The 21,601-nt window shown below is 37.7% G+C and overlaps 1 protein-coding gene across 1 annotated transcript in view; it reads left to right on the top strand.

Moving 5' to 3' along the window:
- The first annotated feature begins 1,361 nt into the window (after positions 1 to 1,361).
- Positions 1,362 to 21,601, top strand: part of FAM160A1 (family with sequence similarity 160, member A1) — a 37,734-nt gene continuing 17,494 nt past the window's right edge. Inside the window, exons 1-4 of the mRNA XM_009893680.1 lie at positions 1,362 to 1,463; positions 2,867 to 3,493; positions 8,056 to 8,214; positions 10,448 to 10,534. Coding sequence (XP_009891982.1) covers positions 1,362 to 1,463; positions 2,867 to 3,493; positions 8,056 to 8,214; positions 10,448 to 10,534 — 975 coding nt within the window. The remainder of the gene's footprint in view (positions 1,464 to 2,866; positions 3,494 to 8,055; positions 8,215 to 10,447; positions 10,535 to 21,601) is intronic.

The raw sequence follows: 21,601 nt of genomic DNA on the forward strand, positions 1-21,601 counted from the left end.
AGGAATGCCTACTGTACTGGCAAAGAATGGCTATATGGGCTGTGGCAACTTATGGTACAGAAATTTCCTCATTTCACTAAGCCAATGAATGTCCAGGGCCCTGGGATCCTAACATGGACTGGAGAAAAGGAGGGCAGTTCAAAATGCAGTCTTTAATGAAAATAAAACCAAAAATCTACTATGATTTACATGACCTGTTGGAACTTGTAGTGCATTTTTTGTCTTCCTAAACTCTTTGTATGTTGGTGTTGTGGAGGTTTGGGTAGGTTTGGTGGTGGTGGGGTGTTTGGTGTTTTTGTTTTGTTTGCTTGTGTGTTCATTTTGGGTTTTTTTGCTATGGCCCAAAATTGAATTAAATTAAAAGCCTAGTTGGTTTGCAAAAAGGAGAATAAAAATGTAAAGCTCATGGAGAGGGGGAAAAAAAAAGAAGGGGGACTGTGTGACTTAGATATTGGTGCTTGAGGGAATAATATGTTTGCTTAAGCCTCTCAAGTATCTGGAAGATATCTGCCTTTGTTTCATTTTAACTTTCCCCTGCAGGTGTGCAACTACTTTGATACTCAGATATCTAGGATATTAAATAATGGATGAAAAGAATGTTTCAATGTTTGGTCTTATTCCCATAGTCCTTTAATATGACATCTCAATTTATTTGACTTTGGCTACATGAAGGTTTTATCTTTTCTGTTGTTAGCTTTTGGTTGCTTTGGTATTGATACAGAGGCATCCTCTACTTGCATATGGTGCTCCTCAGATGTTTTCAAATGTTTATGATATGGTTTCTGACAGAAAACTTTAAGTATTTTTAATTGTATCTATTAATTAAAATATTGTTTAAAAATATATAAATGCCTGTGCTTTTTTTCACCTATATAACCTGTGCAACATTAGTTACTAAGCAACTCTAAAAAGAGACCTGGTCAGACAGCAAAAATCTAATGAAAAACTAAAAATGTACTGGCATATGCATAAAATGTTTACTGTGTGAACTTCTGTTATGCTTATTTATTTCTGTAGCACCTTAATTCAGTCACTGATCTCAAAAGTCTGAGCATTAGAAGTTATTATAGCCCCATATAACACACTTTAAAAAATTCCATCCTCCAGCTGAATTAAAAGAAAAAAGGTTTCAGTGTTCTCTTTAAGCATGTTGGTTTTCGTTATATACTGTAATTGGATGTGCATAGGTATATGTGTGTTTTGTTTTGTTTTGTTTTTTTCTTTAAACAGATTTCTGTGGATACCAAAGCTCAATACACAGTATCAATCTCATCATGATGCTTGAACATCTGTAGCTAACTACAGGATTTTCAAAAGAAATCCAGCATGGCCTAGTTGGCTTGACCTTTGGAAAATTTATAATGTCCTCTGGAACCAGTATCAACAAAAATCGGCAGGCTCCGAGCCTGCAGGGTGTTGACCCAGAAACATGCATGATAGTATTTAGAACACACTGGGCACAGGTAATGTTAATTAGTTTTATTGATTTGAACTACGCTGCATTAATAGGAATTTGCTTCATTCTTACTTTTGGGAAAATCCTGAATTGCTCAGAAACAAACGTCTTTCATGCAGAATGTAGTAGATGACACTGAAACATTTTAAAATGCAAAAGTAATTGACCTTTTAAGGTATGGTTAGCCTTTACTAATCACACTTTGAACTCCAGATTTGCATCGAAAAGCAAAGTGGTAGGACACGGTAATATCTTTTGGAAGGCCTGGATCTTATTACTGGCTTTCCGAGTGATTCACTGTGACTTGGACCTTGTTGCAAACTTCTCTGCTTGCTTTCCTTGTGCTGGGTAAGGCTCCCCCAGCTTTTGCAAAGTGTATTAGATGCATGGTGCAAAGTGTATGCAGTATTGTTTATTATGGATAGATGTAGATTATGCACTTCAGCATATTCTAAAAATTGTTTGCATGTCATCAGGATTATAATTGCTTTTAGACAAAGATGTTTTGCTCTGAGCACCATAATATAAGGTCTTATTTGCTGCAGTCATATGAATAACTAACAGTTTATGTAAAATTGATTTCTGTACTGCTGCTTTTGCTGTTTTTTGGCTATCCTGAGAAGCAAGCCAGGCAAATGCTGGTGTTTCGGAGATGTTTCCAGTGTCAGAGGAGCCACTGTTCAAGAGCCACCTTTTCTCACTTAACTCTAGTGATGCTGTCATGCTAGGGGAGCTGCTGTTCCTTTGTGGGTTTGTAGCAATTATCCTCCACAAAAGGGATAAAGACAGTGGTTGTTTCACTGACAAGGAGCTTTATTGATTACATGCAGAACAGAATTTAATTCAGGGGTATAAGTGATGGGATGACAATTGTTTCTCAATCCTAAATCTGTATTGAATGTTGCAAGAGTATGTGGGCATCAGTGGCTATTTGGTATCATGTAAGATATGTCAAGGAAAGATCAGCCCTGTGGGTTTCTGCCACTCATACTGCTCCAAGTTATCTCATGATATTGATTGTTCTGAGCACAGTTAATCGGGATGAAGAGCAGGCCCTTTGATTTCAGTCCTCTGTGACAAAGGAACTTACTGGAAGCATCACTGAAACTCAGTTTCTGAAGACTAAGAGAACCTAGTTTGTCCATACTCCAGAGAACGCCAAGTTTTCAGCAATAGGACAAGTGGCAAGTTTAGGTGCTTATAAAAGTGAACAAAAGCATTACATTTTGGCTTTGTACATGCCAAGTGTGAAACTTTTAAATTTAGAAAGCTTGAGAGACAAAAACTAAAAGCCTAAAAATAGTTTGGGCTTTTTGTGTCAAGAATTTAGATGGTTTTTTCCTTTATAGGGATAAGTGCATATTTTAAAAAATACATTCAAATAGCTGATCTGCATTTGTTTCTCTTTAGGTTCTGAAAATCTTAGAGAAGCATGATCCTTTGAAAAACACTCAGGCAAAGTACGGGGCAATTTCAGCTGATGAGGCCAGCACTGTTCAGAATTATGTGGAGCACATGCTTTTCTTATTAATCGAAGAGCAAGCAAAGGATGCCTCAATGGGGCCTATTTTGGAGTTTGTGGTCTCAGAAAACATCATGGAGAAGCTTTTTCTTTGGAGCCTACGTCGAGAGTTCACCGATGAGACAAAAATCGAGCAACTCAAAATGTATGAAATGCTAGTAACCCAGTCTCATCAGCCTTTGCTACATCACAAGCCCATCTTGAAGCCTTTGATGATGTTGCTGAGTTCCTGCTCAGGAACAGCCACTCCAACAGTGGAAACAGAGTTGGTCGTCCTCTTGAACCAGCTCTGCTCTATAATAGCCAAAGATCCCTCCATTTTAGAACTGTTTTTCCACACCAGCGAGGACCAAGGAGCTGCCAATTTCCTCATATTTTCCCTGCTGATTCCCTTCATCCATCGAGAAGGAACAGTCGGCCAACAGGCCCGTGACGCGCTGCTTTTCATAATGTCTTTGTCTGCAGAAAACAACGTTGTTGCAAAACACATAGCAGAAAACACCTATTTTTGCCCAGTAAGTTGTTCTTGGTTTGCCTGATCTTCGATGATAAACTATCTCCCCTGTATTCTTCTCATCCTTTTCTGTAATTTTTTATAAAGATGTGTTTTAACACATTTGTTTTTGCTAACGGCTATTTCATAAATTGTAATACTGTTTAAGCCAGCCCTACTGCCAAATGCAGTCTTGCTCCTTGTTTCCATACTGGCGTTGTGCTTTTGGGTCTGCACAAGTGTTTTTGCAGTCACACAGTGAATTGAATTGGGAAACTGATGGAAGTTATAGCAGAACTTGGTGGGAGGGAAACCTGTTCTGTCTTACTGTGAGGCCCCTGTGAGATTCTGGGGGCAAAGGGAGTGAGAAATGGAAACAAGGTGTTCTGAGGCTGTTGTCTGGGGTGGCAGTGCTAGTTTAGGCAGGCTATGCTTGCCATGCTGTAACATCAATTCAACAGTTCAAAAAATAAGTGTGACAACAGCGCGAGTGTTACAGAAACCTAATATTTTTACAAGATAAAAGGGAGACTTGCTCTTTGTCACAGAATTGGACGTTTCTCTGGCCGTCTCAGACAAACCACCATCTTGCTATGTTGTAGTCTGTTACAAAACTTGGTAGTAGTGTTGCATTGTTAGATCTGGCAAATCTCTCTTACTACATGAGCAGAAAACCTTTGCTGTTAAACAAGTAAATAATCTAATTTAACAAACAGAGCTGCCCTTCTGCAGTTTTAAAGCTAAAGCAAAATGGACATGACAATACCTGCTTCTTCATGCCTTATCACAAAAATCAGTATGAGATCTGTAATGGATGGGTTCAAAACCAGATATCCTTCTGTAGAAAAGTGGCTCTTGTGTACTATTTTTTTGGACTGATTCTTTTATCTTCTGCGTGGCTTGCATTTTAGTTTAAGAAATGCCAGAAAAAAATGGAGGGGAACCTCACATAGCTACTAAAGCAGAGAGCTTTAGAGCAGAGAGCACTAGAATCCCTGCCTTAAGCATTAGTGCATGACAGCTATTCCAGTCACAGGTTTCCATTTACTCTGAGATTGCTGTGTCCTTGGAGTCGTAGGGCAGAGCCAGGTCTGCAGGCTGGAGCAGGCCTACCAGTTCTGAAACAAAACTTCTAAATGGTTTCCTTTGTCAGTTGTAAATATTGCATCAGTTTTTTTGTGCTGAGAGACTCCAGTTGACCTTGTTTAATAGGTGCTGCTAAAGAATATGAACTTGATTCTCAAACTGTCCCCGAGACAGATGCCATTATTGGATCCATGCTATAACTTCCATAATTACATCTTCCAATTAATTAAAAAAAAAAAAAAGCAGTCTTTTAACACTGAAGATAAAAGCCAGCTATATTAACCTTCGAACAGCAGGGAGCCATGATTGACAATCATTCTAATTAGGAAGGCTTGTTGTCAAAATGTGCTAAAATCAGACTTTTCTGAACAGTAATGAGACTGGCCTAAGTCTATAATAAAACTTTATTGCAGTGCCGTAGAATTAGCTCACTGGCACAAAATCTTGTTTGAATTTGAGCTGAAGGAACAGGTTTTGTTCTGGTGGAAGATTCGGTAGGTGTCATTGCTGTATGTCACTCAAATCAGTGCAGTTGCGGCCTCAGCTGCTCTGCCAAACAGCTAGCGCAGTCCTGTGCTGATAGGAGTGGCGTTTGGGTGGCACTGTGTTGATGCGGTCTCTGGTTCTGGAGCGGAGTTGATTAGCAGCATATATGGTTTTCTTTACTATGCCTTATTGCATAGTATAGATCTCAGCTGCCTCCTGTGCCTAAATCAGTGTCAGACCTGTGCCAAAGTGAACCTGAAGGCTTTCTTGATACTACTTTTTGAGCTAACTTTGTTTAACAGCTTTTTAAAACTAGGTTGACCATGATATTAAGTATTAAAGCAAGAGGAGGTATGGCTCTGGAGTGTCCTTGAAAAGTTGAAGCTGCACAGCGGTAGAAAGACTATGGATGTGTGAGGAAAGGGAATTACTAAAGGGAAGGAATTGTGCAGATAGCAAGTGATTATGTATTAACAGCACTTTTTAATCGCATAATGTGTCTGGGATAACAAATCATGTACTCAATCGGTGTCTTTTGTAAGTCAAGGGAAAGTAAATAAATCAAGGAGACTCGTTTGCGGAGAGACTTATGACGATGGTGAGAAAGTACGTGCTGGAGGTGCTTGTAAAAGTAGATGAGCATGTAGGGTTGACTTGGCAAATGTTGGGAGAAGTTTAAAAGAACACTGCTCTGGGTAAAACAAAAACAAAACCAGTCTTGCCCTTCCAGGATGTCAACTCGTTAATTTCTTTCCCTTTCAGATTTTTTTTTCATTGATATTTATCTTTTTACTAATTAAAACTCCATAAAGTAGTCTATATATAAATGCATTATTTTATGTGCCTGCATATAAAATGTGAAGAGTTCTGTGAGTTATTTCAAATGGTAATCATGTTTATACCATATACTTCTATGAAAATTTTCAGATGTTTTTTCATCTGAAGAGATGAAATTGCTTCCAGTGACTGCTCTCTGTCTCAGTGCTTTAGAAACATAATATCACATAGAGCCATTTGTGTTGTACTTTATAGCAAAAATAAGAGCTTTTCAAACTTTACAGATTTTAGCAGCTACATCTGTCACTTCTTACTTCAGTAAGTCAGACAAACTAAAGAATTCTTCACTTCAAGACATTGACTGATTGTGAGTTCACCGCTCTTTTTAGCGGAGAGTTGTACATTTTGCTCAAGGTTAATTTCTTGTGCTTAAGAACTAATCTTACATATGAAGGAGAAATGTGGATAGTACACAGCTCTGAAAATCAGATTGTTTACTGAGAGGGTAAGTATGAATTTATGAATATCAGTTAAATTTTAAGCAGACAACAGAAAATCAAGTCTGCGTTAATTAACAGGCTGCAACTCAAAGAAAATCAAGTTCTCTCTTCAGAGTGTTTTTTCTTCCTAAAATCATCTGTAGCCAGGGTCTGTGAGGTTAAGTGTGTGTGGGTTATGTATAGGTAGTTCTATAGGCCTAGTAAGATCTTCCTAACTTTTTGCTTTGAGCTTTTCTAATGTGAGAGAGAAAAAGCAAAAAAGATTCTTGTTACAGAAGAATGTGATTGTATAAATAAAGCTTTGCTTCAATGACTTTAGCTTCTTAGTTTTTTAACATATCTCCAGCATCTGTCTTTATATATCTATGTATATATAAATATATATATATGTATAAAAAAGTAGCACAGCGTGCTAAAGCAGTGAATTTTCCACAGTATTCCCCCTCCCCTTAGTATTTGGCTTAATTACGTATGTCAGAATAAATCCACCTTCAAAATGATGTGATTAAGGAATGGAAAGCATTCAGAAAGACAGCCTTTGTCTGACTGAATGGGTTAGCAATTCTAATTGGTTACGCTTGTGTATGATCGAAACCTGAATCCCCTTCCCTGAACTCTCGGTCTTTGACCTGCACATTGTCAGCTGTTTGTTTTCTAATAGATAAAACAGTTGTGTTTCATCTGAGCTTTGACTGTCTAGCCCTGTAGATGCCAAGTAGCCCTTTGTAGAAAGAGGAAGAATTCTTATGTTAGTCTGCTGAATGAAAACTAAAAAGATTTCCATGAGACTGAGCCTTAATGATTGAGTTAAAATGAGGATCATCTTAAAAAACATCCTGAAGTTGTACAAAATCATGTCAGAAGGATAAGAATTGCAAATAATATTTAGAAAGTTTCCAGCTTCAAATAACTTTAATAATTAAAATCTTGATCTGAAACTACCAATACTCTAGATATATTCAGTAAAATTTAAAAAACCTTTTTGGAAAAATGCTTTTTAGATTGTAACTAAAAAGACAATCTTGTGCTTCAGTGTTATATTCTACATGAATCATCTGTAAGCCTTACTCTGACTGGAAACAGTGTATAGACAGTAACTTATTTCAGTCTTTTTTATTTCTTCCCATCCAAATAAATAAGAAAGGAAAATGAGAAATTACGAACAGCTAGAATTATTTTTCCTAAGTGGATACAGCTGCGTTCAAGTGCCTGGGAGTCAAAGTCAACATATATCTGTGGTCTATGTGAGGCTGAACTTCATTTTTGTTGATGGAGGCACTTTCTCCCTCCATTTCTAATGTTTCATATTTTTGAGTGGAATCAGTTCATATAGGCATGTGTAAGCAGTAACATTCAAATCACCAACGAAAGACAAGCTGTAGATAGACGACAATGATGGCTCCCTCCAGAAGGGACCGAAGGAAACTGTAAAATGCTTTTACAAGTATTTAAAAAGAAATTAAAAAAACCTTCAGATTAAAAAAAAAAAAAGACAACCTTCTTTTCCCCATCACTTTCTCCTAAATACCAGCTCTTTAAAGAAGGCTATTCTATGGAAGGCTCTTTAAAATATTCATGTCTTTCTGCCACAGGAATCTTTCAAAAGGATATTAAATTAATCTCAACACTCTTTTATGTTACTAAAACCAGTAAGAGAAACGATGTGCAGCATTGCCATTCAAGCAGATGGGCAGTTGGAAAGTCAACTTATTTCTCTTCTGTTCTTGAAATACAGGTGCTAGCAACAGGACTAAGTGGCCTCTATTCATCTTTGCCTACAAAACTGGAAGAAAAAGGAGAAGAGTGGCACTGTCTGCTGAAAGATGACTGGCTGTTGTCACCAGCCCTTGTACAATTCATGAATTCCCTTGAATTTTGCAATGCTGTGATACAGGTAATGGAGCAGAGTTGGCCTGTCCTTTTGAAGTAGTAGATTTTTATATATTCTGCAGAAGTTTGTAAATGATAGAGTTTATTCTATTAATGGCATGGAATATTTAAGTTACACTAAAATAAGTTGCTTATAAAATGAATGCTTTGTGCTGTTTCTCCTGGTTTATAAGGCTGAATTAATATGGTTTTTAGTTTTCAGGTGCCTCATGTTTCAAATGAAAGCAGTAGAATTTTGTGGTGGCTTGATATTTCATTATGTAATTGAGATTTTTTTGTTTAAAAAAATAAATAAATGTTTATTGTATTTTAATACCAATGTTGATACTAAAAGTAAATTGAATGCCTTTACATGTGATAAAATATAGTCTTTATATATTTAAGCACTGAGTCTTTGTCTAAGCTCTCATAATAGCATACAAAAGAAAATAGTCTTTTTTTGCCTGTTGGTGTGTACTGCATAAAGAAAGCTTTCCAAGCAGAATTTAACTATCTTCCTAGAAATATAAATTCATTTTAGATTGGCCTGTTTTGAATCCACTCTCTGTTCTTAATGATTATTTCTTGGTTAGATTCTTTTTTTCTGGCTTTGATCCCTTACTATGTTTTTTTTTTCCTCTGACCTAAACGTAAAATGAGATTTTTGTCTTTTTGTATTGTTTTTAAGGCTAGAAAACACCATAGAACCCTTCTCCAGTATTTTATTAAGCATGATATAAATTCTACAGAAACTGTGGATTTATGTGTTACTTGAAGAAATGTGCTGAATAGGATTGATAATTTAGTCACATTTACTGTTAAATAAAAGATATGTTTTAGTGAGACGTGTGCAAAATACAGTAAAGCAACTGATTGACTATTAAAGCATTGAACAAGTGAAAATAATAGTAGCTGTCATTCTTTAAATGTAATATACAAGATTTTTAACATGCATGTTTAAACATGAAAAGGAGACAATATTCATTTTGGTGTCTAAGAAGGATTTTTCTACAGATCTATATTTGTAGGAGGTCATATCTGACACCTTTTTCAAAAAAAATTATATAGAGGTTACTGCAGACAAACAGGAACATATTATTTTGGAACCGCTTTTAAAATAAACTCAGAATGGTGAAGGATCTTCAGCTGACATGCAGAAAGAGCAGTTTCTGACTGCTGCTTGATTGTGTCTTTACAGTCTTTCTTTAGCTGAGTTGAAAGCTCTATTACTGCACGAATTTTTGCTCTGTGCATGGATTATTTTTTTTTTTCTTTTCTGTGGTGTGGCTTGTTCTGTGTTGACCCAGAAACTTTGGCCAGAGATTAAAAAGGGACAGTGTAGCCAAGACCTCTTGCCATTTATTGCTTTTTCCCTGGATCACAGCATAGGAAGGGCAGCCCTTTTTCTTCCTCTTTCTAGAGTAAGGGTTACAAATTAAAGGAAGTCTGGGAAGAATTGCAAGTGGGAGAACGTATTTGTGGCCACAGGTAGGCTGTGACATTCCAGTCTCTACGTGAACTTCAAACAGAATATATCAACTTAGAATGCTTTTGAATGGATTTTTTTTTTTTTTGCTTTTATCAAATTGCTTTTAAATGCATGATGATACTACATTTTCTTTATGAAAACAAAATGAAAGCTTCATTATAAAAGTAGATTTTTGGCTTCTAATGACAGTTCATTTTTTAAAGCTCCTAACCAACCTATTGAATGAATAACGTAGGTTTTGTTTCCATTTCTGTTTGTTTTACAGTGGTTGGGAGAAGGGCATGTGAACAGTATGTTCTTACCCTGTAGCTAGAGAGCGCTTTGGTTTACCTACTCTTGAACCATAGGAAAAGAGCTGTTCTGCTTTTTCTTCTTGTATAAGAGGACAAGTTAACAATGGCAAATCCACCTTCAGGTGACCCTGACGAGGTTGCAGGAGCTAAATTTATAATCTCAAATCTTCCTTTGATGCATGGGTATACACACTTTTCTGTCCATCCATTCATCTTTGTCAGCATGCAGGGAGATTGAAAAGCCCTGTTCTCTAAAGTTGGTAGGCTTACTGTAATTAGACATAGTTTGTGTATTTCTTTGAAGAAGGAAAAATCTTCAAGAACCGGAATCGTAGCAAATGCTGGTGAGAAGGACAAACGAACATGTCTTGTTAAATGGGAAAGGGTTTTGGTAGTGGAAAATAGTAGTCTGCACCGCATCTTGTTTTAAATCTCACTGGAACTGTTCTGTGTCTTTCTCTCCCCTACCCTCTTAGGTGGCACATCCCGTGATACGTAACCAGCTTGTGAATTACATTTACAATGGATTTTTGGTGCCAGTAATGGCTCCTGCGCTCCATAAGGTCAGTGGTGCATGCGAGCATGACACAACATAATATCAGTCAAAAGCGTTATGGATGATCTCTATGTAAAGGATACAATTAAATGTACTGTCAGTAGTGGCTTCCATGTAATTGAGTAAGTTTCTAGGCTAACTTTCCATCTTTTCCTTCCATACTTTCTATTTACACTCTACAGATTATTAAGCCAGATATAGGTATTTCTGAAAATGTGTAAAATTCTTAAGTGAAATGAAGAACCAAAATATTTTTGTTGTGCTAGGCTGCCATATCATCTTTTCTGACAACATTTCATCATGGCAGATGTGTTTCCATGAGGATTTTATTTTTCCAAATAAACATTTTCCAAAAGGAGAATGCCCACAAGGAAGAAGTTCAGTCAAGAAATATTATGTTAATTTTAGCAAAGTTGGTATTGTTTGGTATTTCCTTATCACGGTTGGCAGAACTTTCATGAAGTGGAGAAGAAATTGAGTTTCGTATCAGTTTTATAATATGTTAGGGTGCAATTTGTGTTGCTTTCAAGAAAAAAAATAGTTATTCTTTGAATTTTAGGGGTTATTCTTTGCAAAATACATCACTGATGTTGATGAATTACTGAATTTTTATTTTTTTTGTTAGGCCGCAGGAAACTTTTTCTAAATGTTACAGAATATGTCCATTAACAGACTTCATTACCCTGTAAAAAGAATACCTTATTTGAGGAGGAAAAAGTAGGAATTGGTGAGAGTAAAAATCCACCAAAAACTGCCAGGAGAGGACTAATAAATTACTTTTTCAAGGTCTACTAATTTTTACTAAGCCTGCCAAGCAGAAAGCACTGCACCTGTTCCATTTTCTGAGAGGCCAGTGAAACGCTGTGCCCTGCTTTCTAGTCTAGGACTTGTCTTGCCAGTGCAAATGATTCTTCATGGTAAGTAGTCACTTACCAAGAAAGTAATAAACAGTATAGAATCTTTTTCAATTATTTGACAAACCTCAGACATTCGGGAACTTGGCAAGGGCTGATATAAAATATGGCTGCAATCCAGATCAAGGCTGTAGTCTGTCTCTGAGATCACCTCCTTACCTGGGAGTAATTTTTTCTATTTCTGTATCTTGACTTAATTCCTTATCAAGACTGGGAATTAGAATCAGAAGGGAAAAGCTAACAAGCTTTAGGTCAAGGTTATGGATAACAAGGGAGATATCAGAATGTAGTTGTGGGATTCTGGTCTTAGTTGGTACTGGTTTTACCTCTGAAGTACTTAAGACAAATTTTAGGTTGTTTTGAATACTATCATGCTGCTGAAAGCCATTCTTATTGGTCAGTAAATCTACTAACCCCATATTGGGTTGATTATTTCCCTGTTGATGTTATTTAAATCACTTAAAGCATGCTGTTCTGATTAATTTTTTTTTCATGTGATGGAAATTTTGTTGAACCTCATTTGTATACTCCGAAATTGGGTGAAATCGTGTTTCTCTTGAAAATGGAGATTTTGGCTGCTAAGATATGTGAGTTTCAAGCCTAGGTCTCTTCTGAACCCTGACATTCTGTTTGGTGCTTTGTTCTTCCAGTACTAAACCTTTCCTTGATTAGCATTAAGTTTGATTTTTTCCTCTTTAAAAATTTACTTACGTGTATAAACTTCAAATGCATTTAATGGAGAAGATGGATTGCACCATCTAGTGGATCTGATACTAGGCTCTCACATATGTGAGACCGCAACTCCATAGCAAAAGAAAACAAGTAAATAGAGACACAGTTGACCTCTCAAGTCTTTCTGTGCTGTGTCCCACGTTAATTTAACGGAAAATAAATATTTTATGTCTTTACTTTTGGGACAGATTTCTATGAGCTAAGACAGATAAATATGCTGTAGCAGCTCTTCCATAGATTAAAATAATTTCTAGTTGCCATTGAAAACATTAATGCTAAGTTGAGGAGTAGGCTATGAAAACTGTATTGTCCATCTGGCGATAGGTTAAGAAAAAATGGTGAAGGGCCAAAATGAGAGAAAGGCCAGATGCACCATGGTAGTTTTCAGAACAGAAGCTTTTTCATTGAACGCTATACTAAATGAATGTTGATTTTTCTTTTAAACTAAGTGAGGTTGGTTTGATGTCCTAAAGTCTACTCGTGGCTTAAGATTTTAGTTTTCATCCAGTCATTCAGTTCGGGTTGTTCTGACTTGTTCTGGCTTATGAGTTGAAATGCAATGAATAATGGAGCATGGTATAAATACCTGCTTAGGAAGACAGATCTGTGGAAGATTAAAAGGAGGGGTGGTAAGAAGAAATTATAATTATTGGACCATCTTCCTAAGGTGCTCCTATAAATCTTATTTCTAAAATTTAACTGGTATGGAACATCTGCTTTTCATAACTCTTGGTGATAGACATGGAAGGGAGGAAGGGAGTCCAGACCTCATGCAGCATTCAAGCCTTAACATCCCATATCCAATCTGGCACCCATGGTTCTACCTTAATGCAAAAATCGGAAGACAGATGACCTTCTGGCTCTTGTATGACTATTGTATAGGCATACGACTTCAGACCTATTCTCTCTGTACTATATTATAGTTTTTATTCAAGAAGTAATGTTTTGAGGAAAAAATCGCTCTGCGGCAAGACACAGACCGGCATTTATTGTTTTTGCAAAGACAGCTCCAGTCAAGAATGTAGACATCTAGGAAAGAAGTCTTTTTTTTGGTCTTTCAATTTTGTGATTTTGTTCAATCTTTTTCTGTTCTCAATGTGACAGAACTTTATTTCTGTTTAAAACAACAGCAGCAACATAAACAAATCATGTTAACGTGACTTTCTGTCTGATCACCAAATCAAATTTAGTTGATTCAAGTATATAAAATAAGCCAAACAGTTATACAAGCACTAGTAGATAAATTGTGTAGTTAATAGTCTTATTAGCGTTTAATCCCTCATGGAGTAACAGCACCATCAATTTGCATTTGCAACTGATAAATTCAGGTATGAGCAAAATGTTTGGTATGAGGAGGTTTACTCACTTTTGGATTAAAGGTAAGCCTATATTGTAGATGATAGGTGCTAGCCAGTCTCTTCCTTCCTTCTGTCTCTTCACAGAACCACAGAATGGCTGAGGTGGGCAGGTGTCTCTGGAGATTGTCCTGAGCAACCCCCTGCTCAGAGGTGGGTCAGCTAGAGCAGGTTGCTCAGGGATGTGTCCAGTTGGGTGCTGAATATCTCCAAAGCTGGAGATGGCATAACCTCTCTGGGCAGCACTATTCCAGTGTTTGACCACCTGTACAGTAGAAAAGTATGTGGTATTTGTTTGCTTTTTTTTTTTCTTTCTGATGTTGAGTTGGAATTTCCTGGATTTCAGTTTGTGGCCCATTGCTTCTTGTCCTTTCACTAGGCACCAATGAGAAGAGTTTGGCTCCATCTTCTCTGCTCCTTCCCAGCAGGTGTTTGCACACATGGATGAGATCCTGCCTGAGCCTTCCCTTCTGCAGGTTGAACATTCCCATCTTTCAGCCTCTCCTCGTATGATAGATGCTCCCATCCCGTAATTGTCTTTGTGGGTCTTTGCTGGACTTGGTCCAGTATGTCAGTGCATCTCTTGTGCTGGGGAGCCCAGCGCTCTAGGTGTGTCTTGCCAATACTGACTAAAGGGGAAGGATGTCCCCCACCAACCTGCTACCAATACTCTTAATGTAGCCCAGGAGGCTGTGGGTCATCGCCACAAGGGTGCATTGCTGGCTCATGGCCAATTTTTTGTCCACAAGGACCTGCAGGTTCTTTCCTGCAAAGCTGCTTTCCGGCCAGTCAGTCCTCAGTGTGTACTTGTACCTGGGGTAAGTCTTCCCAAGGCGCAGGACTTTGCATTTCTGTTATTGAACTTCATGACGTTCCTGTTTGCCTCTTTCTTCAGACTGTCAGGATCCCTCTGAATGGCAGTGCAGACGTCCTATCAACTACTCCTCCCAGTTTTGTAACAGGTACAAACTTGTATGAGTTTTGCATTCCATCTCATCATCTTGGTCATTAATGAAGATGTTGAACGGTATTAGCCCCAGTGCAGACTACACATCACTGGCCTTTAGCTGGACTTTGCATTGCTGATCACAACCCTTTGAGCCCAGCAGTTCGACCAGTTTTTGGTCTACTTCACTGTCCACTTATCCAGTGCATTCTTCGTAATTTTATCTGTGAGGATGTTGTACAGGAGACAGTCTTGAAAGCCTTGCAAGATACATCATGTCAACTGTTCTCCATTTATCCATCGAGCCAGTCTTCTTACTGTAGAAGGTTGTCAGGTTGCTGAGGCTTGATTTCCCCTTTGTAAATCCACGCTGACTGCTACCAGTCACCACGTGCTCCTTAACGTGTTTGGAAATAGCCTCCATGAGGTTTTATTCCATCCCCTTCCCAGGGATCGATGTGAGGCTGACCAGTCTGTAGTTCTCTGGATTGTCTTTGAAGACTGGAGTGATGTTTGCATACTTCTGATCTTCAGGAGCCTGCTCTGGTAGCCACAACCTTTCAAAAACCAAGAGTGGCCTCAGCATTCAGGGATGCAACCTGTCAGGCCCCACAGACTTATGTATGTCCAGTTTGTTTAAATATTCCCTAACCTGATCCTCCTCCTCTAAGGGTAAGTCTTCCTTGCTCCAGACTTCCGATTTTCATCTTAGGGACCTGGGATTGCCGAAGGCAGATCTTGCCAGTACAGACCAAGGTGAGGAAGGCATTGAGTACTGTGGCTTTTTCCATGTGTTTTGTCACTAGGTCCCCTGCCCTGTTCAACAGTGGGCACACATTTTTCATAGCCTTCCTTTGGCTGTTGAAGCCCTTTTTCAACTCCAGCTGGGCTTTGGCTTTCCTAATCCTTTCCCTGCACGCTTAGACAGTTTTTCCATATACCTCCTGGGTCACCTGTCCCTGCTTCTGTCTCTTGCTTTTTACGTTTCAGTTTTGTTAGGAGCTCCTACTTCATCCATGCAGACCTTTTGTCTCCTTTCCTCGAGTTCCTTCTCCCAACTTAAAACATCAGCCTATCAGACAAGGCTTTTGGTAAAAGTAGCATCAGAGTTTCAGTAAGTAGAATTTCAGTAAAAATAGTTCAGAGTTTCAGTATGTGGTCCAAAGCTTTGAGATATGTATATGTGTGATCTTGAAATGTCTGTAACATTTATGGAACTATGTAGTAAGCTCTGCCTCTTTTTTTTAATTTCTGCAGCTTGTGTCCCTATACACAGTTACTATGTACACAGTTCAGTGTGTGAATGAAACACTACAAGAGTGTTGAGGGTAGAGATGTGTTTCTATGAAAAAGTCAGGGGGTGGGGAGACCAACAGATTTTGCTTGGTGTCATTTTTATGGCTATATCTGAGGAAGCTAGTATGGAGTTGAAAGAAGGATTCACTAGTTCAGGGTGGTTTTTTTTCCAGTCAAGGAAGTTTCAAATTGATTGGGCTGGCTAGCTAGCTTGAAATAACCTGTTTTTCACAGTAAGCTCTGTGAAGGTTATTTACGTAGCACGTTAACTGCAATGTGCTTAAATAAACCAAACATTCTCAAGTTTATGACTACCTAACTTAATTTCTTAAAGATAAATATCCTAAATATAGCGTGTTCTTGTAGCCTAATTTATACCTGTTCGGTACTAGTCTGTTGTCACTTCATGTGGATTATACCACCTACACATGTAATGAGCAACTGGGAAATATGTTCCTATCTCAGAAGCTGCACATTGCTGAATGGGCAGACAGAGCCCAGATTTGTATCGTGTAGGTAGGGACATGCATTAACTGGCTGTGCTGGACAGCCCTGTCTTGGCCTTTGGTTGTCTGGATTTTATTGTACTTTCTACGAAAGAGTTGCCTCCCTTACTTCTGACATCTGAGTTTCTTGAGACATCGAAAAACGTGATTCAATGCATTATTCAGGGACAGAAATTCCTTATATCTGTACAAATTTAGTTAAAAACAGAAGGAATAAAATATTTTCTCCGTAAAGATGCAGAGCTGAAGAAAAGGTTAATCTGGTAGTTTCTTTTTGTAGTAGCGATCCATGGTTGAAATTTTTGCCCAAACCGTATTTTATTCTTTCTGGTGTGCCTGGGATTTGAGAAAATTAAGACTATCTTGCAGAACCTGTTCTTAATTTAAGACTGGTATTTTTTGATGGCACATCAGTTACAACTTTAAATGATGCAATTCTGTACGTTCTTCCCTAAGTTTTAGTACTTAGGTAAAAAATACTTGTGAGAAGGTATAATTCTGCTCAGGCATAGAGGCTGTTACATTAAATTTCTGTGATGTATCGCATTGGCTGTTTCTTGCTTCACTTTCAAAACTGGATTTTTGGAGTTCTGTCATAAAGACATGAGGTCTTCTGGGGCTAAACTGTACAAGAGTCCAAGTAATTAAATCAGGCTAATTTTCTCTTCAGTTAAAACCTAGTTTAAATCCCAGGGTAAATCCAGAATAACCCTACCAAAGTCTAAGTTCTGCTAGAGGCCATATTGACTTTTTTTAGTCTTCATATATTTGGTAGTAAAAAGTTCTTATTTGCCTTACCGATTTAGGTAGTTGCAGTACTTTTGTAGAAATCTGATCAATGAAATCCTTTTCAGAAGGTCTTGAATATGTATATATTTTGCAGTCAAAACCAGATAATTAGGAGCCACACTGTGGTATATATAAATATTATGCTACGTTTGATACAGCTCATATTGGTTATATACGTCTCTTTCCTGTAAGTGTTAAATTAAATTAAAATTTAATTTTAATTTGGCATTCAGACAATTTGGGTGACAAAGATAGCTATTCAGACCATCTTGAATGTTTATGTAATTTGTGTTATTTCAATTTATTGAAGATAATGCTAAAAATTCGACAAATTATATGATAAAAGCAAATTTTTAATGTCTTAGCATTTACTGCTATACTACATGCCATTTAATTGCTAACTATGATATAATTATTCTTCTGCTTGGAAGGCTTGTTTTAATCTGAATAATGGAAAATTGTACCAGCTCTTTAGTGTAAAATATTGCTGTTGGCCAAGTGAACAGAACCGCTCCGTGGAAGCGCTGGCATGGTCCTGTCAAATAAGCTCTGTCAAATGGACCTCAGTTATATTGCGCACTAACCCATCTAAACGGAAACCTCTAACATGGTATGCTACTGTGATAATTCAATAATGCTTGCTTGATGATTACACAGCACAGATAGGGGGAAATGACCTGTAAATTAGACCCCACAGATTAGAAGGAGCATCTTTATAAATATCCTACAACACTGTCGGTTCCTATTTAGAAAGAATACCATCTTTCACCTTACGGAAAAGCGTTTGGACAGCTGCTGTACTAGGTGTAAAGCAAGTGTTACTGGAAAACTTTGAATAGTCTTCCGCTTTGGAGAAGCCCATCAATAGCTACGAGACTTAATTTTACTGGCTATGGAGTGGATGTATGTTAAAGGTGCCTTTCACTTTTTACATCAAACACTGCAGTTGAGTTGAATTTTGACCTGGTATAAACTGAAGCAGTTTATAAACATAAGCTGAGGCAAATTGAAGCAGTTCTGGTTTTCTGGTTCCCCCAGTGTGCAGACTTCCTCTGTCCCCGATCCCGCATGTCGTCCTCGTCTTTTGCCAGGACAACTGTTCTGTTATGGGAGACTGACCGAGGTTAAAACTCACCTTTACTTCCTGGGTAGTTTTAACCTGAATCGGTTCCCTAAGACAATTCACTGTGCAGTGAATTGAACCACGAACCCTTCTGCCAGTATAAGCAGTGGGCAAGAAGCTGAAAATGAAGAGAAAGGAGAAGAGAACGCAAACTTTGGGGTTTTTTTTTTGTCAGTGAGGTGGGCTTATTCAGGTTTAAACTGCTCGTGGATCTAGAAGATAAGCTCTAATAAGGACGTTCATGGTCTCTTCGTAGGCAATATGAAATCCTTGTAAGGAAGGGAAATGTAAAGGGAAGGGAGGAATCATGATAGCCATATTCCTGTAAGAGGGCATGAAGCTGTAAATTAGAAAATATATTGTGTGGCTCCCAAGGGAAAATAGCCAGTAATAAAGAATCAGTGCAATTGGTCTAACATAGTGAGTGTAATATATTAAACTGAACTCACAACGACAGTAATTTCTGGCTCTTTGCTATTACTTGGCACAGTGACTTGTAAAAGCTGGATCTCTTTACAGTGTTCAGCCTCACCATCTAATCAGTCATCAGAGGAGGCAAGAAAAGATTTGCGAAAAATTATTACATAATTAGAGAAGGGTATTACAAGGCTAAAAGCGGCTTTCTGTTTTCAGTAATCTCTAATCAAGTATCCGTCTGGCTATGAAGATTCTCAGGTAGTCCCTCTTGCAGGAGATTACATCTTAAAAAATGTCTGTGACAACCGATTATTATATAGAAAAACATGTGGATGAAGTTTTTAAATGGTATCTTTGGACAGACACTTTAAGTTTATATGTCTATTGAAAAAACAATTCCAACAACTTTTAATTGTTCCCACTGTGGATAATGAAATTAGAAATTGTAGAATACTGGTCTGATTAATGCAAAGAATATGGATTTTTCTTGTTTTCCATTTTCAGTCCTACAATTTTATCTTAGGACCAGAGATTATCCCTGGTCTTTAGCATTAGTAGAAGGGACCTAATGCAAGAGATGCTGCTGGTGGGTTTTTATTTCAGCTTTTTGTGGCAGTGGTGGATTTTAATGTTGCTGAAATATCTTTATCAAAAACATAGCTTAACATTTACTTACTTAACAAAGGGCTTTTCTAGAAAACTACCATGTCTTAATTTTACTCATCTTCCTTTTAATGGTATTTTTCTTGATACTTGAATTATCAGAGGTGAAGAATTTTCAGATTAAACATCAGATTTGTGGATGTGTGGAGATTTTGGCTTGTTTTTTATCATCCTTTCAAAGATATTCAATTCTGAGGGCTAGCTAAAAGCTTACTTGGACAAATTTTAGTGTAATCAATTTTTATAATGACATGAAGTTTTTGTAAACTGCCTCAGGATCTGACTATAGTGGACATGCTTGACATTGTTAGTAAATGTTTTGTTCTCTGGGAATGTTTGCTCTTTTGTTGTTTACCTAATTTGGATTTATTAGAAATTTGTTGTTTACTGATTTGAATTTATTAGAAAGGATTTCCCTACTTTCCCTAAATCTGTCTCAGGAGACATTAGTTTAAGGAGAGACAACCAGCAGGTAGTCTGAATGAAGCTTAATATCGTAGCTTTGTTATCTTAGAAAACAGAGATCTTCCATAATAAGTGCACAAATTGAATGAGCCTCACTTTCAACACTCGATGTATTATGTATAATGTAATCTGTAGAATAGGTTTACAGAGTTAAAAGGGGTTTTGCTAAGGCTGGATTTTGCCTAGTGTAACTGATTTCTCCAACGTCCTTCTCTAGTTAATTGCAAAAAAAGTGAGCTCTCCAGAGGCTCATTTAGAGCAGGCTAATGTTTCCCGTTGAGTAAAAGGAAAATTAGCCTCATGGAGCTAAAATTAGCCTTTTTGAATACTTCTCTAGGTGCCTCAAGTCTTCAGAAGTTACCCTTACTAGCAGATACGGTAAAAGGAGAAGCAAACCCAGAACACAAGGTGGTAAAATAAGATATAATTGTAAAGGCACAGATGTCTGCTTGCCAGGTTAATTGATCTTTTTCCTAAGCTGCATACGTGGCTTTCATTTTAAATGCCAAAAAGCAGTATTTTTGTTTGATTCCCTTTTGTGAGGAAACAGAAGGATGGTCTCTGTGCTGGCTTGTAAGGACAAGTTGTGCACAAAGACGCACTGAGAGCGCACTGTAATTTCTAGACCACAATAGCATTAAAATAGCTTGTACAGCGTTAACTTGCCTGCTTTTTGAGTGTTGCACAGTGACCTGCGAAATAGATCCTAGCTTCATTTATTGTGAAAGTTTGAAGGAGTGTTGTGGATAAGGCAGTGTGGTTTTGTTGAAAAATGAAAAAAGATGCTTAGAAATCCATTTAAGTCTTGACAAAAGTTAGTTTTCTTCCCTCTTTGTCAGAAAATGGTTAAGCAGATTCAGCCACTTCTTTCCCAAGAAGAACTAGAAATTAAGTGTAATGTGGCGCCCTGCACAGAAAACTTCGATTCAAACAATTAAGATTTAACAAGGTTATAAGTAACTCCTCTGTGAACTGTTCGGGCTTCATTAATCATTGGTTGGTCTTTCTAGCTCAGTTTAGTGGTATCAGTGAAGTGTTGGCGATGGTAAACATGGTTTCTTTTTTTGTCTAGTTCCCAAGCCGTTAGGAGCCCTGAAGGTGCTCTCAGAATGGAACATTTCTTTTCTAAAGTAGTCTCTAGGTGGCTTTCTTCTGCTCTTTGTTTCATTCATGATACGCACTCTGAAAAGAATATGATGCAAATGTAGCGTGAGTTGTCCAAAGAGCATCCGTTTCAGAAAAAGGTCACTGCCCTTGTGAATCTACTGGCTTTTCTTCCTTTCATTTGTAGCTTCAGTATTTTATACATATACATAGCCCATTCCTCTGCTGTCAGCGAACATCTGTGAAACCCAGGGGCCAAGAACATGCTGCTTTTTCCCCATAAAGGATGAAGGAGAAGTGACACTGAGACATGATGATATATTACTTCTGTCTGGCCTTTCCTTGGCAGAGGGTTTAAACTTTTCAGTGAACTGTATGCTATCATAATGATGTCACATGATGGATTTCTTGGGCTTTGCTTTTTACAGTTTGTTGCTAGAAAAAAACAAAACAAAACAAACCCAAAAAGCCACTTCTCAGGGCAACAGTCAACAGCTTTCATGAGAAAGCCATTCTTTTTTACCCCACAAGTCCCCACACCTTTTGACTGTTGCAAAAGGACAAAAGAATCTTGGCTCCAACTGGGAACAATTTCCTTTGTTTTACAACCCTGGTTTGTTCCCTGAGTGGGTTTTTTGGTGGTTGAAATGTGGCAGTAGTCCTATAGAAAAGCGTGCGTCTGTGCATTAGCATATTTTTTTCTTTATCATATGTACAGTAATACATAATTTGAGTTAAGGCTGTAGCCACAGTGCTAATTCTGG

The sequence above is a fragment of the Charadrius vociferus genome, unplaced genomic scaffold, assembly GCF_000708025.1.
Source record: "Charadrius vociferus isolate BGI_N301 unplaced genomic scaffold, ASM70802v2 scaffold59, whole genome shotgun sequence".
Lineage (NCBI taxonomy): Eukaryota > Metazoa > Chordata > Aves > Charadriiformes > Charadriidae > Charadrius > Charadrius vociferus.